At 41.2% G+C, this 24,914-nt stretch overlaps 1 protein-coding gene across 2 annotated transcripts in view; it reads left to right on the top strand.

Moving 5' to 3' along the window:
- The window catches only part of AGO2 (argonaute RISC catalytic component 2), a 51,907-nt gene that overhangs the window by 17,468 nt on the left and 9,525 nt on the right, over nt 1-24,914 (top strand). Inside the window, exons 2-12 of one of the 2 annotated variants that reach the window (XM_067290116.1) lie at nt 2,477-2,672; nt 6,772-6,892; nt 13,049-13,230; nt 14,570-14,706; nt 14,848-14,982; nt 17,890-17,977; nt 18,775-18,922; nt 19,106-19,225; nt 19,580-19,702; nt 21,539-21,672; nt 24,590-24,774. In XM_067290116.1, the coding sequence (XP_067146217.1) occupies nt 2,477-2,672; nt 6,772-6,892; nt 13,049-13,230; nt 14,570-14,706; nt 14,848-14,982; nt 17,890-17,977; nt 18,775-18,922; nt 19,106-19,225; nt 19,580-19,702; nt 21,539-21,672; nt 24,590-24,774 (1,569 nt within the window). Of the gene's footprint in view, nt 1-2,476; nt 2,673-6,771; nt 6,893-13,048; nt 13,231-14,569; nt 14,707-14,847; nt 14,983-17,889; nt 17,978-18,774; nt 18,923-19,105; nt 19,226-19,579; nt 19,703-21,538; nt 21,673-24,589; nt 24,775-24,914 lie in introns of those variants that run through there. The other variant, XM_067290117.1, reaches the window with a different exon arrangement.

A 24,914-nucleotide genomic window follows, 5' to 3' on the forward strand; every position in this document is an offset into this window, starting at 1 on the left:
TGATGAACTGTAAAGAAACAAGCAATAGAACGGAGGAAACAGTCGGTGGGTGTCAACGTTTCTTTGGGAAGAAATGGTGATTGAGATGGTTAGAGCAGAGCTGAACGCCTGCTGCACATTCCCAGGGTCTGATGTGGATATGGATAATAGAAACCTTTGTAACGTTATAGGTATAAGTATTCCTGGGAATGGTTTCTGTGGTACTTTCCAGCTGCAGAATAAAAGCTATAAATAAATCCGTTAGTTATCATATCCGTAACAGCTGGCTCCTTCCGGTTAAAGATACAGATACTTTTGAAATTTGTAATACCAAGCAAGGGGAGAGAGGGGTTGCAGAGGCTGAGTTAACCACCCTAAGAAAAACACTTGAAAGAGGCAGAGATCCTACAAGGATTAGGAAAGAAATGACAGGTCGGTGAAGAAATCTGTCTCAGAAGTGCAGGAATAAAAGGGAAATGACCACAGGCTGAGAAGAATTAGTCAGCAAAGTATTTTGACTTTCTTCAGGTGTGTAAATATAAAAGGAGAGGCGGAGGGGCTGCTTGCAGTGAGGGCTGGCTTTGAGACAACAGATTCGGTAGCTGTCGTGTGGAAACGAAGCACATACTTCATTTCTCACTAGAGGTGATGACATTGCAAAGGCAAGATGATGCACAGAAAGAATAATATTTTAATGAGCCTTGCTGCGTTTGCACTGAAGGCAAAATGGAAGGAGTCGGCATCCTTAAATTAGGGAGACTGAATAGTGTTTTATCACAGAATCCTGAAGTTTCAGGTAATGAAAATGCAAGTCTTCAGTCACAAGCATGTTTAACAAATCTATCAAGTTGGTGTTCGAGAATCACAAATTTCAATGCCTGTATTTATGAAGGGGAGGAAGAAAAGCACATTGAATGTCTGTACGTCAAAGGGGTGTATAGCTGGGCCTATATTTGGAAGAGAAGACCTGGAACAAGCTTCCCAAACATTAGCCAAGAAATCACAACCAAGGAATTGTTTATCTTATTAAAAAGCCTGTGCAAAAAGCTCTATTGCATTCCTAATGTCAAACCGAGCTATCTGAATTTTGATAAAGTATCTGATAACTGGGAAATTGTTACTGAAATTCATTACATGTTTTATTAGTTCTTATATATGATAAGATCGTATAGCCAGGAGTTAATAGAGTTACCTTCCAGTAAATGAGAAGATGGTCAGTCATAAACAACTGGGATGGACACGTGCTTCCCGACTGCTCACCGGGCGGCTGAGAACTGCCCTTGTAAGGCAGTGGTAAAATAGGCAAATGAAGTTTTGGGTTCGTTCCTGGGGCATTTCCAATGGCGAGAGGAACGCTTTCGAGCAATAACGAGACCTTAAGTCCCTCTTGGTGAGGAAAGGTGACCTGAAAATGTTACTGCAACAGCGAGAAGAAGGATGAAGCCTGTTTTAGGAGAGGAGACTATTAGAAGATGTACAGTCTAGCAACCGGAGTTAAATGGGAATTTGATTTGAATCTAAGCATAGATTAAGAAATACTTCATCTAAAAACTAGTGAGTATAACCTGACCATGAAAAAATTTAGGTTGAAGAGCAGAAGGATGTTTCTGAACATTAGAGCTGTGTTTCCCTGCCAGTGTTTTTTGTCCTGCACCACATGAGAAATCTGTCCGGAAAACCTGGGTACTGATGTTTTGTGAGTTTTCAGCATGCGAGTTGCTACCTTACCTGCTTTTCAGTGGATTTTTAATGGAATTTCATAGATTGAAACAACCACAAGCGACTATCACACTCCTGTTTCATATTGGAGGATCTGTATCAGCCAGCTACCGTTTGAGCTCAATAATACAGTACAGCAGTAGTAAACCATTAATTCTGTATGCTTTCTATTCAAAGGAAATAGTAGCAGGCAGGAACGATTGCTGTGTTGTATTCCCATCTCTTGCAGGCTGCACAGAGAGCAGAATACATCTAGCTGGAACGTGTGCGCAGTATTTGCTTTACATTTGCATACATACAGCTCATTCAAATGCCATCCCAGAGGTGTTTTAAGTGGTAGGAACTCCATTTTATAGATGTTTGCTCATCTTAACATGGCTTTGGCGTCTGTTTTGAAACCAAGATTCTTCCTTGTAATGCGTAAGTTCTCACTTTTCCAGCAGTGCCTGCTTAGCTTCTCAAATTCCCATCCAACTTACTTGTGGTACAGGAAAATGCAACTGATTTTAAGGTTTTGTTTAGTCATAAGGGCTAGGAGGTATAGTAACTAATCAGCCGGCGTGGGAAGAGCAGATTCAAACTTGCAGACTCCTGATACTGTTTTTTTTTTTTTTTTCCAGTTTTAAGATTGTTAAAAAAATTTACAAGTTTAAATGTGCTATACTTCACTGGTAAAGTTTGGCTGTCGATTTAATATAGTATTGTATAGTATATATTGTATAGTATATATACAGTATAGTAAAATAGTATTGCTAACGTGTGCTTTTTCTTTTTTCAGTGCTTGCCCCCCCTCCACCGTTGCCACCGCCAATACAGGGATATGCCTTCAAACCCCCCCCTCGACCGGATTTTGGTACTTCTGGGAGAACAATCAAACTGCAGGCCAACTTCTTTGAAATGGACATTCCTAAAATAGATATCTACCATTATGAATTGGATATAAAGCCAGAAAAATGCCCTAGAAGAGTTAACAGGTAATAGCGTGCATTGCTTTTCCTCAGTTTGTTTCTGTTCTTGTTTTCATTTGAAAATGCTGGAGCCACGTGCCGGTTTTCCTTGACAGCTCTGGAGGATGCGTCCGTCTTTATTTATTGTTTTTACTGATAGTTTCCAGCTCTGCATATCCATCAGCAGCCATTATTTCTTATACTTTCATTTCTCCAAGTCATTCGGTACCAAGTGAGATTCTTTAAGACTTTTGTGCTGATGGTCCTTTATTTTGAATGAAGTTCTTAGGATCTTAAAAAGCTGCTCATCAAAGCTACTGGGGACATCAGTATAAACTGTATTAACTCTAGTGGAGTTAGCTCAGTATGTGCCAACTTGATAAAGATGATTCTTAATAGTGCTTGGTTAAATATTGGAGCCGTTCAGCTGTGTTACCAGCTTGTTTTCCTGTCTTCCCCTACTGACAAGGGGAGGTAAACCCGTGTGTTGGTACTGCTGCGAGAAGATCTTGAAGGAGCTAAATTAGGTAAGAAATTATCCTTCATCGTCAGGCTCTATATAAGGGAACGCTGTGCTCCTGAAACAGATAGCAAGGTGAAAACATGGATCAGCTGGCTAAGAAAGCAAGCAATTAGGTCCTGTATTTTGCATATGTGCCCTATTAGTCACAGTGTGGCAACCTCATTGACTTGAGTGGTGCTGCCAAAAGTGAAACCGAGAACGAGGCTTGGCACTAACTAGAAACCGCAAGTGTCTTCATCAGGCCTACCTACGTCTTGACTATAGAGGACTGGAATGGACTGTTTATATATCGAAGAGCTAAAACTTTCCTTTTTGAAAAGAGGTCGCGATGGGCAGACTGTGTAGTCATACACAAACTATGGAGTCCAAACCCCCCCCCGAAAGCCAAAGCTTTCCTAAGATGAACTAATAAACTGGACTACGTTATTCGTTATACTGGAAAGTCTATGGATGATACCGTAAAGCTGCTAATTATGTGTTACACTTTGCTGTTTTCCTCTATTACAAATTTAATTTTTAAGCTAGTTTAAAATTGGACTTAATTTCGAAAGCAAACACCGTTGTAAGTACTTTAAGCCAGATTCTCTTCCTGCCCAAGTGCGACGCCGTTGAGTTCCCTGGATTTCACTCAGCACCTCGGAGCGCTGAAACTCATTTTTATCAGTCCCTTTTTTCGTAGCGGGAGCCATGACGGCTTTGCTTTCCTTAGCTTGTCTCCCTCCCTCCTGCTCCAGCCCCAACAGCTCGCGTGCTCGTGCCTGTTGCGGATTGCCGTACCTCCGGAGCTCCGCCAGAAGCTGCAGTGCCGCGCAGCTTTTGTGCGGTGTGTGTTTGTTGTACGTGGTCACCTCTTTCGTGGCGCAGTGTTTTTGTGCTTGCCTCTCTCCCATCCCTGCGTTTACCAGTGGGGACTATGCTGACCCTGTTCGGTACAGGCTTGGCTGAAGGCAAAGGTAGAGAACGTAATTATTAAATAATAAAATAGCTTTTCTGACTGAAAAGGCAGATTGTATTCCGCAACAAGCTGTTTTTCAGTGACAGCTTCTGACCTGTTCTGCTTTGTCTGGTTAGTCACTCCTGTTGTGGTAATAGGAGCAGGTATAAACCCACCTGGATTAAATACCTTTTGCGGTAAATGAGGATGCTGTGAATGCATTCCGGAATACTACAGCGTGTGTTTCTCAGTGCGGCGTGGGGAGAATACAAATTGGATTCACCTCATGAAGTTTGTTTTATTTCTTCGTTGAGTGCTTATTCCTGCTTGCGTTATGCTGTGGATGTATGTGCGTTCCAGTCACCTGCCTATGCCTGGGATTTTGCCAGCCATGACATTTGAGTCCTACGTAAATGCATATGCATATGTTTATGTGTGTACATATATACACACACACACACATATAGGATTATGCAGGATGTGCCAAATGAATACAGTCCTGCTCATCTTTTCATGTGTCACAGCAAGTCCAGGTCTAACGTGGTAGTTTGATAGTCAGCGTGGGTGATGCCCAGATCTCTTCTGACCTAACAGCCCCGTTCTTGGCAGCTATCAGAGTTTTATTTAACTTGGGCCTTCTTTAAGAAATTGTGCTTCAAATGATATCTGTAAGTAGCAGTATAAGACTTAAATCATAGTATAGTATATTATCAGTGCGTGAAAAAACTAACTTTGTTAGTAGTGGTGTCTGTTGATGCCCCAGAGCACTAGTACGGCTCAATAGTCTACCGGAATGGGAGGCTCAAGGGCATAAGCATTTGAAGGAAGAAAGGTCCTTTGCTCCATGGGCAGTTCATGGAGATGTTGTCTGTGCGCTCCCCTGCCTCCCTTCCCTCCTCTTTCAGAATCATGTGTCTTGATCCATTTGGATCCAAAGTAAAGCAAGAACCAGCATGATGTTTGGTTTGGCACCATGGATGTCCTCGGTTTAATTCATGAGGGCAGCTAGGACTCCTCAAAGGATCAAAATGTGCTCCGCTGGCAGTCAGTAGTCTCGGGTTCTTGGGGTGTATGCGTAATCTCACCAGAAAAGTGGTCCCAAAGGGCTGAAGTTAGAGCATTGGGAAATACCCTTCCTTTCAACTTCAAAGAGGGAAAAGAATTCACTTTTCATTAAGTTCCACCCACAGCTGAGAAACACCATTGCTAAGTACGGTTTGAAGCTTGAAAACCTTAATTAAAACGAAGTGCTCATATTTATACCAGACAGTTTACAATCAGAATGATTTACCTGCTAAGATAATGGGTTTTCCATTGCTCAAAATCTCTAACATAAGGTCAAAAATATCTCCCTCCTTCCACTCTCCAAATTATGTACTTGTTCAGTGAGACGTTGCAGACCTGAAGCAGAAATTATTGGACCAAGTTTTATTTATCCTTTCTCAGAGGGCAGACGAATTTCTTTCAATGGACCCATCCTGTCTTAAAGCCTTGGGACATAGCAAAGAAACTGTCAATTAAGACAGTCTTCGTTCTTTACAGTGTGTGATTCAGAGTTTCGCCTCAGATTTTTGCAGCTGCACACGTCGCTGTAATATCTAACTGTATGCTAGATTAGATACTTTTTCAAGTAAAGGAGTATAGGGTAGTGGTTTCCCAGCCCCTGCAAGCTAGTTGACAGCAGTACTGAAGAAATAGCTTGCTGTGGCTTTCCTTTCCTCGTCTGTTTAAATTTTGAACACCCTTTTGCCCCAAGCCATGTCTTTAGGATCTTCTAGGCAATGAGTTGCAGACCGCTGACGTATTTCAAATCAGTGGTCTGCAACTCACTGCCTGGAAGATGTATTTCAGATTTTGCAAACGTGTGCTACAGATAGCCTGAAGGATGCCTGGGGTGTTTGAACCAAAGACCTTCGGCGTCAAAGGATATTGTTATTCCAGTTGGCCACTAATTTGCTAGTGACCTGCTTTGCCGGGTCGGCTTGTAAGTAAACATTGCGGTTTGACAAGAACCTTGTGAATGGTTACATCAGGCTGAAACAGAACCTGATTCCAGCCATGCTTAAATTAATACGTGTTTTTAGTATGCGTGGGACCTGGTGAATGCTGGTGTTTTAGCTATGGGAAAAGATTAGGCTTAAAAGTAATCCTTCTGAATGTGATGCAGAAAAGCTTGCATATCACTGTCATCAGGGGAACGTTGTGCTGGTGAAACGTGGTGAGGGAAACCTTGATAGTGTTTCTTTAAAAGGTTCTCAGTCCTCTGATCTTTTGGTCCATGCTCCTCTGGTGACATGCAAAAAGGACTGGAGGACAGGGGAGCAGAAGCCTCAGGAGAATACCACGCAGCTCTAGTTTTGGGGATGAGATAGCAAGGATTGTTCATGTGCTGGTTCAAGTGTATCATGGAAAAGGTGAAGAAAAGTTTCAGTCTGAAAAAGCCAAAAACAGCTGCTTTAAGAAACCAGTTCAGTCTGTGAAAAGGTTGGGTTAAATCAGATCAGTCAAACAAATCTTGCCTCTAATGCCCAACAGTAGACAATCCTTTAATTTTCCATCTAATATTTTGGGGGGGTTATGCCTATACTCATAAATGTTAGTGATAGTATTCATTTGCTACTTAACATCAAAACCAAATCATTGATTTAACATTCTTTTTGTATTTCCAGAGAAATAGTGGAGCATATGGTTCAGCACTTTAAAACACAGATTTTTGGGGACCGCAAACCAGTGTTTGATGGAAGAAAAAATCTTTATACAGCTATGCCGCTTCCCATTGGGAGAGATAAAGTAAGTTTTAAAACAGGAGTTTCTACTTGGACATTTTAATGTAATATTTGCAGAGCCTTTCCAGCAACTGACAACAACCGATTGTATATTTTTGGCGTAAATGTGTTCCTCTGCTGATCTACGGTATCACCTTACTCAGGGGGTGGTTTGACAAGACAGGCTGAGCAGACGTATGAGCTTGTTGCCATCAAAAGGGTCGCTCCCCTTTCCATATCCCTTCTTTCCTCTGTCTCTTTCTCCCCACTCGCGTAGTTTTCAGCTGGTTTGGTGAGCTGGATCAGTTGCCCAAGGAGGCATGGAGATGAACTCCATACTGGTGCTAGGGGGAAGGTGAAAACATGATTGGGTTTGGGAGAGGAAGCACCCCTCTTGGCAGCAGCAAGCTGTTGTATCAGCTCGTTAATCTTGTCAAAACCTACTGTAAGCTGATTCTCACTATCCGCTAGTTGGAAGAAACTCCTCCAGCGCTCGGTTGGCAGAATGGCACGTGCATCTCTTCCCTAATCGTTTGCAACGGGAGAGCCAAATTAGTTTAAACTGCTTAGGTTAAGACTGCTAGCTTAGCACTGGAGCAGCTGAGGAGCACTCACATGTTCTGCTTTGCTCTCTTCTGGGGGCACCGACATCTTCAGGCACTCCAGTTGTAGTTTTAAAACACATGTCTGTACCCATAGATGACTCATTAAGCAGAAAGTACTGTGTTAGAACATGCTAACGCACAAAACCTATAGAATAATTAGTTCTACGCTTCTGTGGTCTAATATCACGTTGAATTTTCTGTGGTCTTTTTATTTAGATGAGAAACACTTCAGGTTACAGGTCATTCTCGTTATTCATTTGTATTACAGTAGTTCCCAGAGGCCATTTTACCCTTCTGCTGTGGGTGCGAGGCAAGGCACGTACAATTACCGTGAAAGTGTCCTGCCCCGTAGAAATTGGTTACAGCCAGAGTAGACAACAGAAATAAAATGTAAGAGGAAAGAGAAATACAAAGAAATGTGGAAACTTGCTATGTGATGAAGTTGGAAATAGAGCTTAGGTCTTCTGAAATGCAGTGACAGTGTGTTGTGAACTAGATCACAGTGTTCTTCTCCATCTCATACGCTTGACGTTGTTAATACTTCTACCTTCATCTAGCTCTTACTCTGATATATGTAATGTATAACTCTTGATTTCCCCCAAAATGTTCTCTGGTTTTGAGTGAGTGTAGAGCAGTAAAGGCCAGTCTCTGCTCCAGTCTGAATTAGTTTTCAACTTATGAACTCGCGTCTAGGAAAACTCAAAGCATTTAAGATTATCGGAGAGCAAAAATTTTTTCACTTTCGCTCTTTTAGTTTACTAATATATAGTATCCCAGTTCCTACAGATTTGACGGGCAAGATTCTGAGGTATTTACCATAGCTGGAATGATGTGTGTTGAGTGTGTGTGGGGGGGTCTAACCAAGTCATCCTGACACACGTCAAATCAGTTTATAGCCGTAATATTGTCCGTGTTGTGTGTGAGTGACTAAATGAAAAACTATGGAGAATAAACAAACTTTGATCAGATTAATTCCTGATCTAATGAGACTTCAGAAGATGGAAGCTGGCCCTACTTTGATCGAGGGTTGGAGCAGGTAACCTCCAACCTATGTAATTCCATATGGTCTGTAGCTGAGTAACCGCTTGCTGAATAGGCCTCTACCCTTGATGTTTTGAGTTTTGAAGTCCATGGTAAAAATGAAGTGTAGTGACAGTGTGTCATCAGGAAAGAAGTGGGTATTTTGCCAGTAAATTTGCCATTCACATGACTTTCTTCTTGGCCATGTCAGGAGTCGAGAGTTTTATCTGTCGCTTTTTGTAAAGCCTGAAAGGAGCTGCCCAAACAGGACGTAGTAGGTAGTTTTCTCAAAATTTCCAGCCCATCTTTCCCAGGGTATACACTGAGAAGCTGACTCCAAATTAGTGCGTATTACTTCTAGTCAAAGTACGGAAAATGCTTTAAAATGAGAAGTAAAGTTAAGGTGGTTGTACTGGAAATGCCTTTGAAGGCTCAGTTCCTCTGTGCGCATGAAGATAAATGTTGTAACCTCCTCTTAGAAAAAGGTTAACTTGAATAATTTTGTTAATCGCTCTGAGTGCGACAGAATTACGAAGCGTGAGCGATGATAATTTGCAAAGGGCTGGTGGTGTGGATCTCACTGGGGAGCCCGTTTTGCGTGGAAGTTAGCACAGGACGGCTTCAGGAGCGTCATCTACGTAACTGGCTCGCATTTAGGCTCACTTGAATAAACTCTCATTTTTTTCCCCCTCCCCTTCTCCCATCAGCTATAGGACTTTCCTCCAGGGCAATTAGACGAGTGGGGTGTTTTTTTAATTGTTCTGTGTATAGAATCCTGTTGGAAAGATTAACACGTAAATGATTAATACGTGGTGCTAAATCTAAACGAGAGCAGAGCCTGACTGAGCTGCAGCGCCTGTCGATAGTGGAAGAACTGATCCTGCGCAGAACCCTGATACCCAAATTGCTGGCATCTTCCTCCTGTTGCTCTTGCCCTTACGTACTCTGTCCTCATCTCTGGTCAGCGGTGGTGGCTCTGGGGTTTTTTTTTGTCCTTGATGACAACCCTGCTTCTTTTATAACTTTTTCTCTTACATAAACTCTTTTCATCTTTTCTTCTCGGCCTTTGTGATTATCCTACCTACTTATATGTTCTTTCCTTTGTTTCTTTAGAGCTTTCAGAGGAAATATGAAATACGTAAATATTAACAGAATATCTCCTTAGTTTTCACTCTTACACACTCGGGAAAAAGCAATGTATAGGACACTGTCAAATTATAAAGACGTTAATAGTCTCTTTGCTTGTAGCTTCTAAGAGCAAGCCTAGTTCGCCTTTACCTGTGGCTTTTAACGAACCTGCTGCATTACTTCTCTATTTGCCTGAACTGCGCTTCTAAAATTAAAAGCTAGAACTAAATTTTAACTTCATTTGGAATGTTTTCCTACCTAGCAAGATTCAAGAACAACTAATACATCTTAAACAGTCTTTAATTTAAAAGATGCACATAACTAATTAAAAGCGCTTTACATGAATTTGATGCTGAAAGACTGAGCAGGAGGCTGGCACAGAAATATTACTTCTGGTCCCTTTTGGAAGGGAAGCCGAGGCCCAAGGGCAGCCGGTTAATCCAGGATACGGCCCCAGCCATGTTACTTAACCTTCCTCTTCTTGACTTTGTCCGTCTGAAACACGGAGATAGTACCGGGGGCCGCGTGCGCGGTAGAAGTAGGCACCTTTCCTGACTCGTGACCCGGAGGGCTTCCAGAGCAGCGCACGGGAGGTGAGGCCTCGAGTATTTGGTTGGAAACTGCGCCTCTGCTCTCCTCTGAAGCCGTGGAAAGGAGAAAGCTCGCGGGCTGCTGGGCAAGAACGCTCTGAAAACACGCTGAAAACGTGACTGAAGAGTCACGAAGCGAGGCATGGGTTTTACAGAGAGGGGACTGGAGTACCGAAATCCCCAGGGCCGCGTGGCCGGGCTTCGAGAGAGCTGGGAACAGAGTGCGGAAGCTCCGTATATCGAGCGCCAGTTTTAATTACTGATGTACGCTGACTCCTACGAGTCAGTCAGACCTACAGGAGCTGTTCTTTCTAAGAACAACGTTCAGATTTTGCCCCGGCTTAGTGACTTTTTGCATGGCTATACGGTAACATCCCTTTTGCTTAGTTCCTTACCTGCAAAATTGCATTAACTGCGTTGCAGCTTAGTAATTGCTGCAGCAGGAATAGGTTAGTGACCGAGACTGAACACTTTCCTTTGGGACAGGTTGTTCCTGGTGCAACTGTAGGAAGTCAAAGATTAAATTTAGCCTTGCTATTTATTCCTAATAGTAAAGTAAAACGGGAAAGCTTCCCATTTAAAACTGCTTTTCTTTTTTTCATATTTTGCTCACTCTATCAAACTTAAATGTGCCCTTAAAAATGTAGAGCGGGATAAAGCACGAATGATCGCCAGATTTAAATTCTGATTTGCAGCACTTAAAAGTCTAGGTAATCTTCTTATGAATGTGGATTATGGAATCATTTTTGGTCCTAATGTATTATTATGATTTCTTTAATGGACTCAGTAAAACTTAAACGCTTAAAAAGCACGTCATTCACGTGAGATATTAGAGGATGAAAACCCGGGAAGCTGGTTTTAAGCCTTATGTACTTCAACGGTGACACTAATTCAGTTATTTTGAAGTGGTTTTAGACTCAGCAGTAATATCTATTTGGTCCAAATATGCCAGTGTAAATTCAGTTACAGCTATGCTAAATGTAATAGGTATTTGTCTCCTGTCTTAATCTGATAGTTTACTGATAAATTTATCTAAGATAGCTGAGTACGTGCATGTGTTACAACAGAGCATATTTTTGCTGCTGAAAAGGGTAAAGTGCTTTCGAATTCTGGCATACCTACTTTTAAAATTAAAGAATCTGGGAGCGGGTTGGACACAGGTTTGCACTCAGGCAACTGGAATACAAATTCTTCAATCCCGTGTCTTTTATTTCCGCCAGGGATACACAGTTACTGCAACACAAGTAGTTCAGTTCTTTATCTGTTTCCATTCCATCATGGGTAAGGAGCTTTGGAAATTGAAACCTGGAGGGAAGGGGAAAAAAAAAAAAAGACAAAAAAGTCTTTGTTTAGATTCATGGTACCAGAGTCATTAATAATCAGCCAAGTTCTGTGTTCAGCAGTGTCAGGGGTAATAAAAATGGTGTTTGGCAGCAGGAGAGAAGTGTAAAAAAATATGTAATTCAGGTGCAACAAATATTTTCCATCCTCTAAGTGACATGTAGGTTGAAGACCTTTTGACGGCATAGCAGAAAAAGACTTCATAAAAAGCTTCCAAGCTGTGTCAGCTGAAAACCTATACCTGCCTTTGCATCGCTCTCCGGTAGGATTAACATTCGGGGCCAGATTCAAACCAGTGACCCAGCAGTTACCGACTCCCTTTTCCATCATTCTCCTTCCTCTGCGCGACTCTTCCGGCGAATAATGTTTGTGCAAGAGGAGCGCTGAGGCTGTAATATTAATTTTAACTATCTACTCTAAGTTGTCAACTAGGCTTTTGGCTTATAGGAAGGCTTATTATTTGTGTTTTATTTTTACTTCTTTTTTTTTTTTTCTTTTCCTGTGAGCGAACCAGTTAACTGGCACAAAAGACCAGATGATTGCAGATATTAGCTCGCTGTTACCCACGTATCGTTTTCGCTACCCCACTAATTACAGTTTGTCTGTTAAGTGGATGCCTTTTGTATTGCAATTGTACGCTCCTTGGGACAGGAAAATCTAGTGTTTTTGTTTATATCCAACACAAAGGATATTCTGATCTTGTTATTTCTTGTCGTCGTTCCCAGAAGTTTTAATCATTTTAAACAAGCCTTAATTTTAGTTAAAGAATGTCTATATTCAGACATTCTTTGTGTTAATAAAGAGGAGAAGGCAGCATTCTAAAATGCATCACAGCTAAAGTAATTTAAAATAATATAGTTTGTCAATGTTGTGGGCAAAAAATTCAAAACGGAGCATAACAAGCCTTTGCTTGCATGTTACTATTGCTGGTACTTGAGCCATCATTTATTCTTTGGCATCTAGAAATAATAGTTATTTCTTTATTTTTTTTTTTAAAGCTCTTTCTGGCTTGTTTCTTCTCATTTGAACTATATTCCCAGTATATATAAAGTACTCTGTCTAGTGCTCTAGAGAGAGAAGGTCTGAAGTTCATGAATCTTGGCAGGTAATGACAGCCCACATTTTATTCTGCACACGCAGAAGTTGACGTTGTGAGTGTTGACACATCGGTACGTGTTAGATATCTGAATTCAGGTTTTCCGATTTTCTCTGAGACCTTCCTGGTGATACACGAGCGCTTCCAAAATGTACGTTGCCTTAATGAGGGAGGTAGATGCAAGTTGGGAAGTATGCTGGTTTTCTGAATTCCACCTTTGGAAAACCTAGCTGTAAAAAGAGGCTGTACCTAATATATGTTGTTTCTTCAGCATTGCTTTGTGTCTTCTCCCATGCTCTAGAGTTGATACTCAGAGGCATTCATGATCCCTTCTAAGCCCCTTTCATTTTTCCCTGTAAATGGAAAGAATCATCTTGGTTTGTTGTTTGGCATTGTTGCAGGTGGAGTTGGAGGTCACGCTGCCAGGAGAAGGGAAGGACAGAATATTTAAGGTGGCTATAAAGTGGATGTCCTGTGTGAGTTTGCAGGCTTTACATGATGCTCTTTCTGGTCGGCTGCCAAGTGTCCCATTTGAGACCATCCAGGCACTGGATGTAGTCATGAGGCACTTGCCTTCCATGAGGTGAGGGGAAGACCTTGACGTTGTTTAGAAAATTGCCTTACTGCTCATTCTGCTTCAGGGGCTATTTTACCTAGCATGTACTTTGATAGATCAACCGCAACAGTAGTAGATCTCGTGTGCTCAGGCGAGAAGCAATACCGCTGCTTTTCTGCTCATCGGGCGAAACTAGTAGCCTCCAAAGCGGACACGAGTCCCTTTCCTCGCTGGTCTTCAGCCTCATTCCATGTTTGTTTGGTCCGATCGAGGGAGGGCCCTTCCATCTCACCCATCCCTCATCCCCCTGAAGTCTTAAAAGAGGGACGTCCCCCAAGTTGAAAGCAGTTGGAGGCTGGGAGACACGTAAGGCTGGTTTCAAACATCCTTAGCCTGTTCTTAGGTTTTCCTGGGCAGATGTTTATAGCCAATTCGGTACACGGGATACTGAGCTAGACGGGCATTGACCTCACCTGATAGAGCTATTTTTATAGAAAACACTTGAAAAAGTTCTTTTCCAAGCAAGTGGGATCCACAGCATTTTCAGTCCAACCCAGGAGACGCTAGGTTGCATAAATTCTGCTGTTCAGACCACTGTTCAAATTAAAGTCAATTGGAAAGTAAAGAACAAAGCTTAATAAGGCTGAACTTTCCTGTTTTAAAGGACTAAACTGAGAAACTGAGAATTAAATTTATGTAAATATCTTTAAATATCCTATATTAAGTTGAATTTATCCCTAATGTGAGGATTAAAAAAAGGTACTTGAGTCAGCTTTTACAACAGAGAAAACAGCCCATACCAGTTAGTCACACATCTTTGCTCAGAGAAGAATATTAGCACTGGTTTTGATTAATTTCATATTAAATGCGTAATACTTAAATACCAAGATGAAAGATGCATTAAAAATATTTGTTAGATCAGTCTTTTACTCAGGCAAAGTTTCCATGGATTTCAGAGGAAGCTATTTGCAAATAAGGAGTGAGATTTAGACCGTTGTTTTTAATGTTAGAGATACTTAATTATTTTCTAACTGAATCGTAGCTGAGTTTTTAATAGAGCACAAAGAACGCTGTAAAGCTTTTTGGTTTGTATTAGTGGGTATGTTAATGGGGTACACTGATAATGGGTAAAAAAAAACAAACAAACTGAGTACTAGCTAACTTCTCACTGTAACTAACTGCAATTGAGAGGTGTAACCTGAGTCCTGATGAGAGTTTCAGGTTATTTATAATAGGAAACACTGATATTTCTGTGTTTTTGAGTAGGAATTTGTATTAGTTACTGTCTTAATGCTTAAGTTTTTTCCTTCTGCTTTTATTTTATGATCTGATTCCTTAGCTAATGAGTTCATTTTCTTTATTCCAGATATACTCCTGTGGGGCGATCTTTTTTTACAGCATCAGAAGGGTGCTCAAACCCATTAGGTGGTGGCAGAGAAGTTTGGTTTGGATTTCATCAATCAGTCAGACCTTCGTTATGGAAAATGATGTTAAATATTGATGGTAGGTCCTATACAAATTCTTTCTTCCTCCTCCTTTCTCTTTTGATGAAAAGCCAAAAATGTAATCCCGTGTGTCGGATTTCTTAACAATTTTCTCATTGTTATTGTAATATAACTTTAATGTACATGTGTTTGTCTGTAGTATCTGCAACCGCATTTTACAAAGCACAGCCAGTTATTGAGTTTGTATGTGAAGTTTTGGACTTCAAAAGTATTGAAGAACAACAGAAACCTCTGACAGATTCCCAAAGGGTAAAGTTTACCAAAGAAATAAAAGGTAATAATAATATAAAACTGCTTTATTCCCTGTGATGATATATGAAAACCACATGTTCAAAAAGTTTTTCTGTAGCAGTTGATTTCTTGTTGGGTGACAGATTGTCACAATGAACGGCGAACATAGACTTTTGAGCAAAACTAAGGCGCAAGAATCATTTTGTTACTTACGTATATTCCAAGAATTTCGGAACTCTGTTAATCAATTTTACATTTAAGCCTGTACCTGTCCTTTTTTCCTACTGTGTCTTGGGTTGAGCTCTGTAAAGTTACTGAGTTACTTTGTGACTATAAGCAAAGTTGCATCAGTTGAGATAAATATGTGGCTTCTTACTTGATTCATCACCAGTATAAAATACTAAGCGAGCATATTTATTTTTATTTAAACCCTGCATGCTTAGAGCTCAGGTATGCACATAAGTAAGCTAGCACGTGTTTGAGAATCCATGGTCATGATAATACGCATGTGCTTTTAGCCTGCGGCAAATATAGGGTAATTTTAATTAGCTTTGCCCTTAATGAAAGTGCTTCAGTGAAGATGATGCATTTTACTGTACATGTCAGGATGAACCAAAGCTTCCTAGCAGATGGGTAGTAATTTATTGTACTGAGATTAGCTCCTGGCTTGCGGTTGTGCAAGCTTCTCCTCCTGCATGTTCTCTTGACATAGCTCCAGTTCTTCGTGCCTCACCCCCACCCAGGCGCTGGGTTGAGCGTCACATCAAAGTTAGCTCTGCACGCTGGCATCTGCGAATATCTCAGTGCAAACTGCTCGCATCTTTTCTCCTGAGTACATAGCGCAGCATCTCTTATTATATCAGTCTTCTTGAAAAACATTTTTTTTTCTTCCCGCTTGAATATTGCTATCCTTTCTGGTAGTTAAAGGTTATATTTACTGCAGCGCTCTAACTCTTCTTAAAGTACCCCCCCCCCCCTTTCTAAAGTAAATAAAAGTTAGTTACAAATGCAAAAGTTTCACACTCTTTTTCCACTTTTGCAACATATGTCAGTAGTGCCAATCCTGATTTGATAGCAAGGTAAATTCTAGATTTGAATCTAATGATTTCAGAATGTTTGTAAAGGCCAGGAGTTCATTCGTATTTTTTAAATTACCTGGACTTAAATTTTCCCAGTTACTGCTGATTTTAAGATTTTCACGTGCCAGATTTTGCTAATAATTTGACGATATGTTTTTCCGTACTTAGGTATATTTCATACATATATTTTCCTGGAAGAAAATTACACTTATTCTAATACGTAATGACTGAATCAAAGAGTAAGCGGAGGGAATATTACTGTTTGTGCTCACAGTATCCTCGCTCATAAGATTTCTTCTGGGAAATCAAGGTCCTCCCTCTGCTCACCTATCTCCTACCTGATGAGGTGATGTAGGCTTGCAATGCAGGCAACCCTCTTGGTGCCCTTATATATCTGAGAAGGGAGACTACATCATAAGCCTGAGCGGGTTATTGGAGCTCCTACGTAGCAAGCCAAGTGTGCCTTTAGGGAGGTCAGGCTTTGTAGAAAGAAAGTCAGAAGAGAAAACCAAACTCCCCTAATCTGTCTTGCAGTGAAGGCAACTTTAGGGCTTCCTTGTTCCCACCAAACGTCCAGAAAATCATCTTGAGAACATATATTTGCCCAGCTAAGAGTTTGCAATAAAAGTATAAATAAATCCACGCCTTTATGTTGTTGGGTGCTTTATGATGGGATTGTACCACTCATAAATGTTTTGCAAAAATAATAAGCAGGCACTGAATTGCCAGGTATTACTGTCATTTTTTTCCATGAGGATTTTCAATCTTCAGATAAGAAATAGTCGTCTCGGATTTTGAGCAAAGCTAATCGTAAATTGATGTACTGAGGTAACAGTTTATCTTCTAATGAAAATATTATGATACAGGCTTCAGAGATACTCATGACAACTTGATATTTACTGATGCTTTCAAAACAGTTGGCACCTGGAGCCCTGGCAAATAACGTGGAAAGATTTGTATGTTGTTTGGCAAGTTATTGGTGCCTTTAGCAGAGAGGTTAAATATACAGTGTTCTTCAGCAGCTGCATGAGCCTATACCCATGTGCAGATATATAAGGAATTTATATCTGCAGCCCCTTCTTTCCCAGTCCCCTACATTCAGCTTCCTCTTTCTAATAGTCTACCCGCATCTGTTTTTGTCTGAATATGAAAGTAATACAAATGAAAATGCAGTATTCAAGCTAATTTTGAGAGGGTAGCGGTAAATGAGAAACTTTTCTGTATTGTGTTGTGTTGTTTTGGGGTGGGAAATGTGCAGAGTGGGGACAATTCCCCTTCTTTTTTGGCTAGCCTTCTCACCGAAGCTTGTTGGCTTTTGGGTAGGCTTGGCTTTTGTGCAAGTGGGGATTGTGACAGCTGTTAGTCTTCACTAGAAGTACAGCCCAGCCGCCTCATTCGGAAGGGTGCCCAGGGTCCCTATAGGTACTTTTTGTTTCCAGGTTCATTAGGTCAGGGTTGGTTGCAGCAGTTGGAGGCCTCCCAGTCACTGTATGTTTAGACATAAAGTATAAACAAGCTTTTGTTTCATGGAGGAAGCTGCATGGTCTTTTTTTTTCCTTCCACCATCCTTGACTTCCTTAGAGGTACAGAACTAAAATTATTTGAATGCGGTCGGCTTTGTCTTTGAACTGTTGGGGCTTTTGGGTTTCACCTTGCCTCCAAAATTCTTTGTTGGACTTTGGCTGAAGCTCAGGAGGTTTTGAATATGAAAATTGTTTTTTTTAGTTCTGTCTGGGATATTCTTCAGTGCTCTGAGAACATGCTGAATAGTGTTAAGCTTTACTGTACAGATTGAGTAGTCTTGTTTAGTAATAAAGAGGACAGACCCCTTGATTTTGAAGAAATGATGATACATGTTTTCCAATTTTTAGGTCTAAAGGTGGAGATAACACACTGTGGACAAATGAAAAGAAAGTACAGAGTGTGCAATGTCACCAGACGACCAGCAAGTCACCAAACGTAAAGTATTTTGCTTCTTTTTAAGCATATGTTTAATCTCCTGCTGGAAGGGTCCCTTGCCTGCAAACCTGTCTTGCAAAATTATACTTTATTTGGTCAATAGATTTAAAATCTACCTCAGAGTAATTTCTCAGTCTTGCTATTCTTGTTCTGTTTTATTCTACAAAGGCCTTCATGGCACTTCAACTAATCCCTTCATCTTAGACCTGTTACCTGTTTCATTTTTTTTTCTTTATGGATTTCTTCAACACTGGAAGAGCAGAAAGCCCTTTTGGTAGCCTGATGTTTCCCAGAATTGCTGAGTACGAAACTGATGTCAATTGGGATCAGGTTCTTAATCTTGCTTACTGCCAATCCAATGCCCTCCCCAAGAAATCTTTATTTTTATCGCTAACCAGAGACTTGCAGATAACTTCAAAATACACAGATATCCTGTTGGTTTTGTGAATCTTATAGTGGAAAGACTGTATTCTGTGCTTGGCATATCATAAAATATAGGACCAAGTATCACAAATAAGCAGAAAATATTAGTTGTTGCCTCTGAAGCACCCACTCTTAAGGAGCTTATGTTATAGCTTCAGATAACATGAATGTTAGAGAAATAGCCTTCTGTGGTACTATTAAAAGACACATGATAGTGGCAGTGATGGAATCTTCATTATAAAAGCATACTTAGGTCATTCAAAAAAAGATAGGTTGAATTTCCAGCAAATTTAACCTGTGCCAAGAGGTGCATAGAGCATGGGAAAGTGCTTTAGATAAAGCGATGGCTTATTTTCACATTTGACTTCCAACAGATTCCCGCTTCAGCAGGAGAATGGACAAACAGTTGAATGCACTGTAGCTCAGTATTTTAAGGACAGGCACAAATTAGTTCTACGCTATCCTCACCTTCCATGTTTACAAGTCGGACAGGAGCAGAAACACACGTACCTTCCTCTTGAGGCAAGTCAACTTCGATATAATACTGTGTTCTGGGAAGGGGGGGGGGGCAGAGCAAAAAGGCTGAACTGTTGACAAATTGTGCTTTACGAGTAGCCAACTTTAGAAATCGCGTAAATAAGCAGGAAAAAAAAATAACAGTTGCATTTTGTTTTTTTTAACTTACGTTTTGTGGGGCTGTTTTAGGTGTGCAACATAGTGGCAGGGCAAAGATGCATAAAGAAGCTGACGGACAATCAAACTTCCACTATGATTCGGGCGACTGCCAGATCAGCGCCTGACCGTCAAGAGGAGATTAGCAAATTGGTAAGTGCTCTGTAAGCGATGAGAGCAAAGTGTGGTAGCAAACTTAATTTTCCTCCTACCGCTAGAAGATATGAAGTAGTTTGTACCGCTGCGCACAGCTAATATGTCTGTTTTTAGAAGGCTTTCTCTGTTAGTCACAGAGAAACGTACTCTCACACAGGCTTTTCAAATGCTCTTTTGGTGCTTTATTTCAAATTTTAAGGCAAGTGTCCAAGTGGAATTAACAGCGGCTCTGAATGCTTGGCCTCACCCGTGGTGGGGACACGCGCTCAAATGCGGTCATCTCTGAAAATTTTAGATCTCATGAAAAGGGCTTTTTTTCTGCAAGCAATATCTCATTCCTTCTAATTTCAGATGCGGAGCGCAAGTTTTAATACTGACCCTTATGTTCGTGAATTTGGGATAATGGTCAAAGATGAGATGACCGATGTGACCGGCAGAGTCCTACAGCCTCCCTCGATCCTCTACGGAGGCAGGGTACGTTAAACCGGTGCTGTACTGTCTGTGATTGCGTTGATTACCGGCTGTGGTAACTTCTGTAATAAGGTTATTTTAAATGAATGAAGTTGAATGTAATGGGATAAATTCATGTTTGGTGTAATGTTTAGCACGTAAATATTTTTTTAAAAAATCCTTAAACTTAGTGGCCATGTTTTATGTGATATGCTACCTGCCCCATCGCTTCTTTATTTTTAAAAGAAAAGCTAGGGCAAAAATACATTTGTATCAACTATAGAGGAAAATATGTATAAGTCACGTTTTTCTCTCGTGCACTGTTTTGGGAGGTTTTGCAAGGAGAAAATTGCAAATAGTGGTTCAAATCAGTGCATATAGAAAAGAACAAAGACAAATGTTGTGGGGGTTTTTTTGTTTTTTTTTTTTAATTTATTTTTGCCTCCCTTAACTCTGAAATCTTCTTCCTGAACTTCTGGTTGGGTTTTGAGAGTCCTGGGGGGAGCAGCTGTGTTTAGGACAACTATCTTAAGGTGTTAGCTCTATCAGCATGTTATTCTCTAGAGCCACCCCTGCCTGTTGGAAGTATTTGACAGGTTTTTTTCTTTAAAATGGCCTGTCCAGTGGCCTCTGTCGCACATGCCCTTGCTACTACTTTTTCAAAAAAAGCTTGAGAAGCAGGGATTTGTTATCGATTGTATAATGTCCCTCTTGATTTTTATTTTTTATCAATTACATAACGTAATTTTTCTGCAAGAGGGAGAGTCTTAATGTCTACGATAAATTCACTTGTGGAGACTTCCGATGAGCGTCATGTAATTGAAGCATTGCAGCTGAAAACAGCTCTGTTCCCAGGCGCAAATCAGACCGTTCCCTCTGTAAACCTGCCGTGGGACGGGATCTTGAGCCTTCTCCCTAATGTTCTCCGGTCAAAACCAGACAGATGAGCTCAAACCTTCCTTCCCTGACAAGTTAAGCTAAGCTGGCTGCCTTTGCCTGATCCTGATTAGGGAGAGTGCTCCCAGGAGCTGTTGTGGCACCAGAGAAGGGGCAGCGAAAGCTTAAAGGCAGATAAATGGTGACAAGTCGGGGTGGGGGAGGTACAGCCTTCAGCCCACACAGCTCCTGACGAAACGAATTATTAAATTTGTGTCCTGAACGTTTGCCGTACGTTTTAGCCATTGCTGCTCAGTGAAGGGCAGACACTGCAGGAACTTGTGTAAAACAGCTACTGGATACTAATACTTAATAAGGTAATTAACATCAGCAGAATCGCTTTAGTCATTCTATCCCTTCTCCTCTAGATAATCCATCACAATAATGTCCACTCAATAGGAGAAAGAGTGTTACACAGGTCAAAGCTCGATAACCAGTCATCTTTTGTCAGCTCTTTCCCTTTTTTTTTTTCCAAGTGACCTTGAACCGCTATTTGTCTCTATTTACTGATGTGTAAAATATTGATAATACTTGAATTAAGTCACTCAAGTGTTGGGAAGCTAAATTAATTCTTGGAAAGTTCACTGAGCAGTTGTGAAGCCGCTGTAGGAATGTGCATTCCTTACTATTATTTGCCGGTTGTGAATCTCTGAATTACTATCCATACGTAATTTCTACTTGCTGCTGATTTATATAACCAAAGAAAATCGTCAGCAGTAAAAATGAGCATGTGATTACCATAAGCTTTATTTTTCACCAGAGTAGCAGGCTATCTTTTGAAGATAGAATAGGTTTTTGAATAATACAGAAAGACCTGAGAGTTTAAATAGCCTGGTAGGTAGAGCAGAGCAAGAGTGTAACTGATTTTTGTTGGTGTGAGTCGTTTTCTGCATTATTTTTTTTTCTTTTTCTTTCCACTTCCAGAATAAAGCAATTGCTACACCAGTTCAAGGTGTTTGGGACATGAGGAATAAGCAGTTTCACACTGGAATCGAAATAAAGGTGTGGGCAATTGCATGCTTTGCTCCCCAGCGCCAATGCACTGAAGTTCATCTTAAGTAAGTGTCTCCTAAGAAGATGGCTTTATTACGTATTCATTACGTACAGAAGTGTCATACGTTGCACTTATTTGTTTACTAGGTATATGTATTTTGTTAAATTGTTTAACATAAGGAAATATGTCTGTAACACTGCTCTTGCTGTGCTTTCAGTGTCACGGGTATTGAACCGTACAAATACAATTTCAGTGTTAGCATCATGGTTTTGTGAAATCCTCAGGATCAGAACCAACTTACACTGTATGGCAAGTTTCCTACCACAATTGAAGCCTTCGCCTAGAGTTAAAGATGAATAAAGAACAGCGGAGACTGTTGAAATGATACAATGAACAATGTTTATCACTAAGTATTTCTCAGTACTGCAAGCTAGCATGTGCGTGTCTTACGTCTCAATTTAAGTATATACCCAGAAAAAAACCCTATCAGTGTTGAACCTATTTAAAAGGTAAACTTTAATGTAAAGCAATCAAATTTTGGTCTCCAGTTTTCTGCCCCCAGAGGTACAGTAATGTATAAATTACTGTATTTACAAGATGAGTAAGAGCAGTTTGTTGTTTTGTTGACCTCGAGCATTTGAATGAAACTCAATTTTCAAACCTGGTTTCTCTATTTTGGGGGGCACAAATAAATGGAAGACTGTTGCTAAAAGTGACACCTATCGTCCTTAGATCAAGGAGAGCGTGCCTGCCCATGTACGGGGATTATCTCATTCCTTGGCACGCAGTCGCGCTTTCCCTTCGTGCATGGGCAGAGGCAGCTCTTGGGAGCTTGCTCGACTGCTCTTTTCCAGGGGAATGCGAGGCAGTCATTATCCGTAACAGTAGCATTACCATAACAATGTTCTTTTTGATAACTTGCCAAATAGCTAGGGAACGTTTCCCTAACAAGCGGTGATGAAACAGTAAAAATCTTACCTTTCGCTTCTTGTGCTGTTGTTAAGGACGTGTTCTCTCTAAGTCCAATGCTGCTTAGGAGAAGTTGGTCAGCTTTGGGGTGTAAAGCTCACCGGAGGAATAGGCACAAGCCTGCAACATAATGAGCTGAAATAACTTAATTTTAGCTTAGATGGAATTTGTCCTCATCCTGCAAAGAAGTTCTTTCATACTGGGAATTTGTCTGCATCCAGTCCCTTCTTGTTGCATCTTGTTGAGCAAGCTGAAACTCAGCTGCTGTTGAGTTGTCTAGTTCTTAGCTCAGACTAAGCACCTTCAAAATCCCTAAAAGTCTTCAAAATCATTCGGCTCCAGCTGTTGGGAACAGTGAGGTAACCTTTCCTGTTAGACACCATGCTAGTGGATAGACTCCTATAAATACAGGCTCAAAACTTGCAGCGTTTTAGACTTGTCTGTCCTGCTACTATTTCTGCTTATAGTGGTGAGTGCCTGTTTTGCCAGGGAAAACGTGTTACATACCTATTTTTACAAGAAGTCACAAGCTGCCGGGCTGAGGCTCACATTCTTTTATGATCCCTGAAAATAATGTTGGATATAGAAGAAACTAAAACTTCACAGCCTCTAAGTGGGTAGGACTGTGTTACCTGGCTCCCTTCTGTGAAGACAAGCAACTTCTTAGGCACCTATGGGGATGTCTACTCTGAAATAATAAAAGGTCTTTGTCAACGTTGATGTCAGTTAACTGTTGCTACCAGGGATCAAGCAGGTATCAATTAAACTTCTGGTAGTAGAGACAAGTGCCAAAAAAGGACCTCTCTGGGTGCTTCTGTGTTAGTGTTTTAGGTTGGTTTGGGAGTGCGTATTTGAAGAGACTCTCCTGCAGGTCACCACTTGCCAGGCCACGTTCTGCATCCAGGAGCAAGCAGAGTGCACACTCTGGATTTCTTTAGGATGAAACTCAACTAGAGGATATACATCAGCCCCTAACGGACATTCAGCCCACCACACCTGGCTACAGCCAGGAAAATCCCAGAAACGAGTCTGGTGTGGGTGGTGGTTCCTCAGCGCCAAGTTCTCCACCCTACAGATCTGCTCGGTGGCACCTCGCTACTTGCTACACTGGATGTGGCCTTTGCTTATCAGGATGGGAGTCACGGACTATGCATGCGCTATTGACTGCAGGCATCGAAGTGCCCCAACTTTGAAGATGCTTTCTAGACTCCGTATACTTTATAGGCCCCTAGACTCCTACACTTAAGTGCTTCTGGTTGTCTTGCTTAAAAGAGGCACAGTGAAAAATTGCTTCTTGGTCACCTCTCAAAGGGAAAGATAGCCAAGCACTGCAACGTGAACAAGGGCCAGGAGACGGAGGCAGACTGCAGCACGGCGGAGCTGCTAGCAGAGGCCCTGACGGACTCTTCACTGATAAAAGCCTTGGACAAAATTAGGTTGTCTCCAGTACCGACACTCGTATTGGCACCGTCCTGAAGCAGGTTTGTCTTGAACACCTCCAGGATGCGCCCTTCCTCCGATATCCAGCAAGTTTTTCTTGTGCAGTGTTGTTGCTCTTTGCTCAATTCGCTGAGCCACAATTGCTAAAGACTTCTGCTGGTCATTCTCCTTAGCAAGAAAAGAACAAGCTCCTGACGTTTTTCTAGCGATATGCGCTGAAGTGTTGTAGAGCTGCCTATCCAAAATGGTGTTGCTGTAGTGTTTTGTGCAAAAAGCAGCTCTTACTGTGTTTCTCATCGGCAGAGCTAACGGGTTGGAGTAGCTCACTTGCTTTGCAAGTGAAGTTTTTATGAACAGTGTTATTTGTGCAAGGTGCTTGATTATCTTCCTCTATTTTTCCTTCAGTCACTGAATAGGGAAAGCCATTTAATTAGAGATGCACTCGGGGTGAATTCTGGGGTTTTTTTGGACAGCAAAGCTTTTCAAGTTTAACAGGATTGTTCCATTGAAAATGGGCGCAAAATCGAAATGGTTTTGGCCACCTAAGAGTCTAACGTGTGTACAACCTTTAGGTCCTTCACAGAGCAGCTGAGGAAGATTTCCAGAGATGCGGGGATGCCGATCCAGGGGCAGCCGTGCTTCTGTAAATACGCGCAGGGAGCCGACAGCGTGGAGCCCATGTTCAGGCACCTGAAGAACACTTACACGGGGCTGCAGCTCGTCGTAGTCATTTTGCCAGGGAAAACACCAGTCTATGGTGAGTACGTGCAAATCATGAGCGTATGCGCGCGTTGATCACTAGTTCCTGTATTTTTGTGAAGTGTCTGAATGACGGAAGTTTAATTCTGGTTTATTTGTATAAATTCCAGGTAGGAATGGGCTGTGCATCAATTTTAT

Source organism: Apteryx mantelli, chromosome 2 (assembly GCF_036417845.1).
Source record: "Apteryx mantelli isolate bAptMan1 chromosome 2, bAptMan1.hap1, whole genome shotgun sequence".
NCBI classification, from domain to species: Eukaryota; Metazoa; Chordata; class Aves; order Apterygiformes; family Apterygidae; genus Apteryx; species Apteryx mantelli.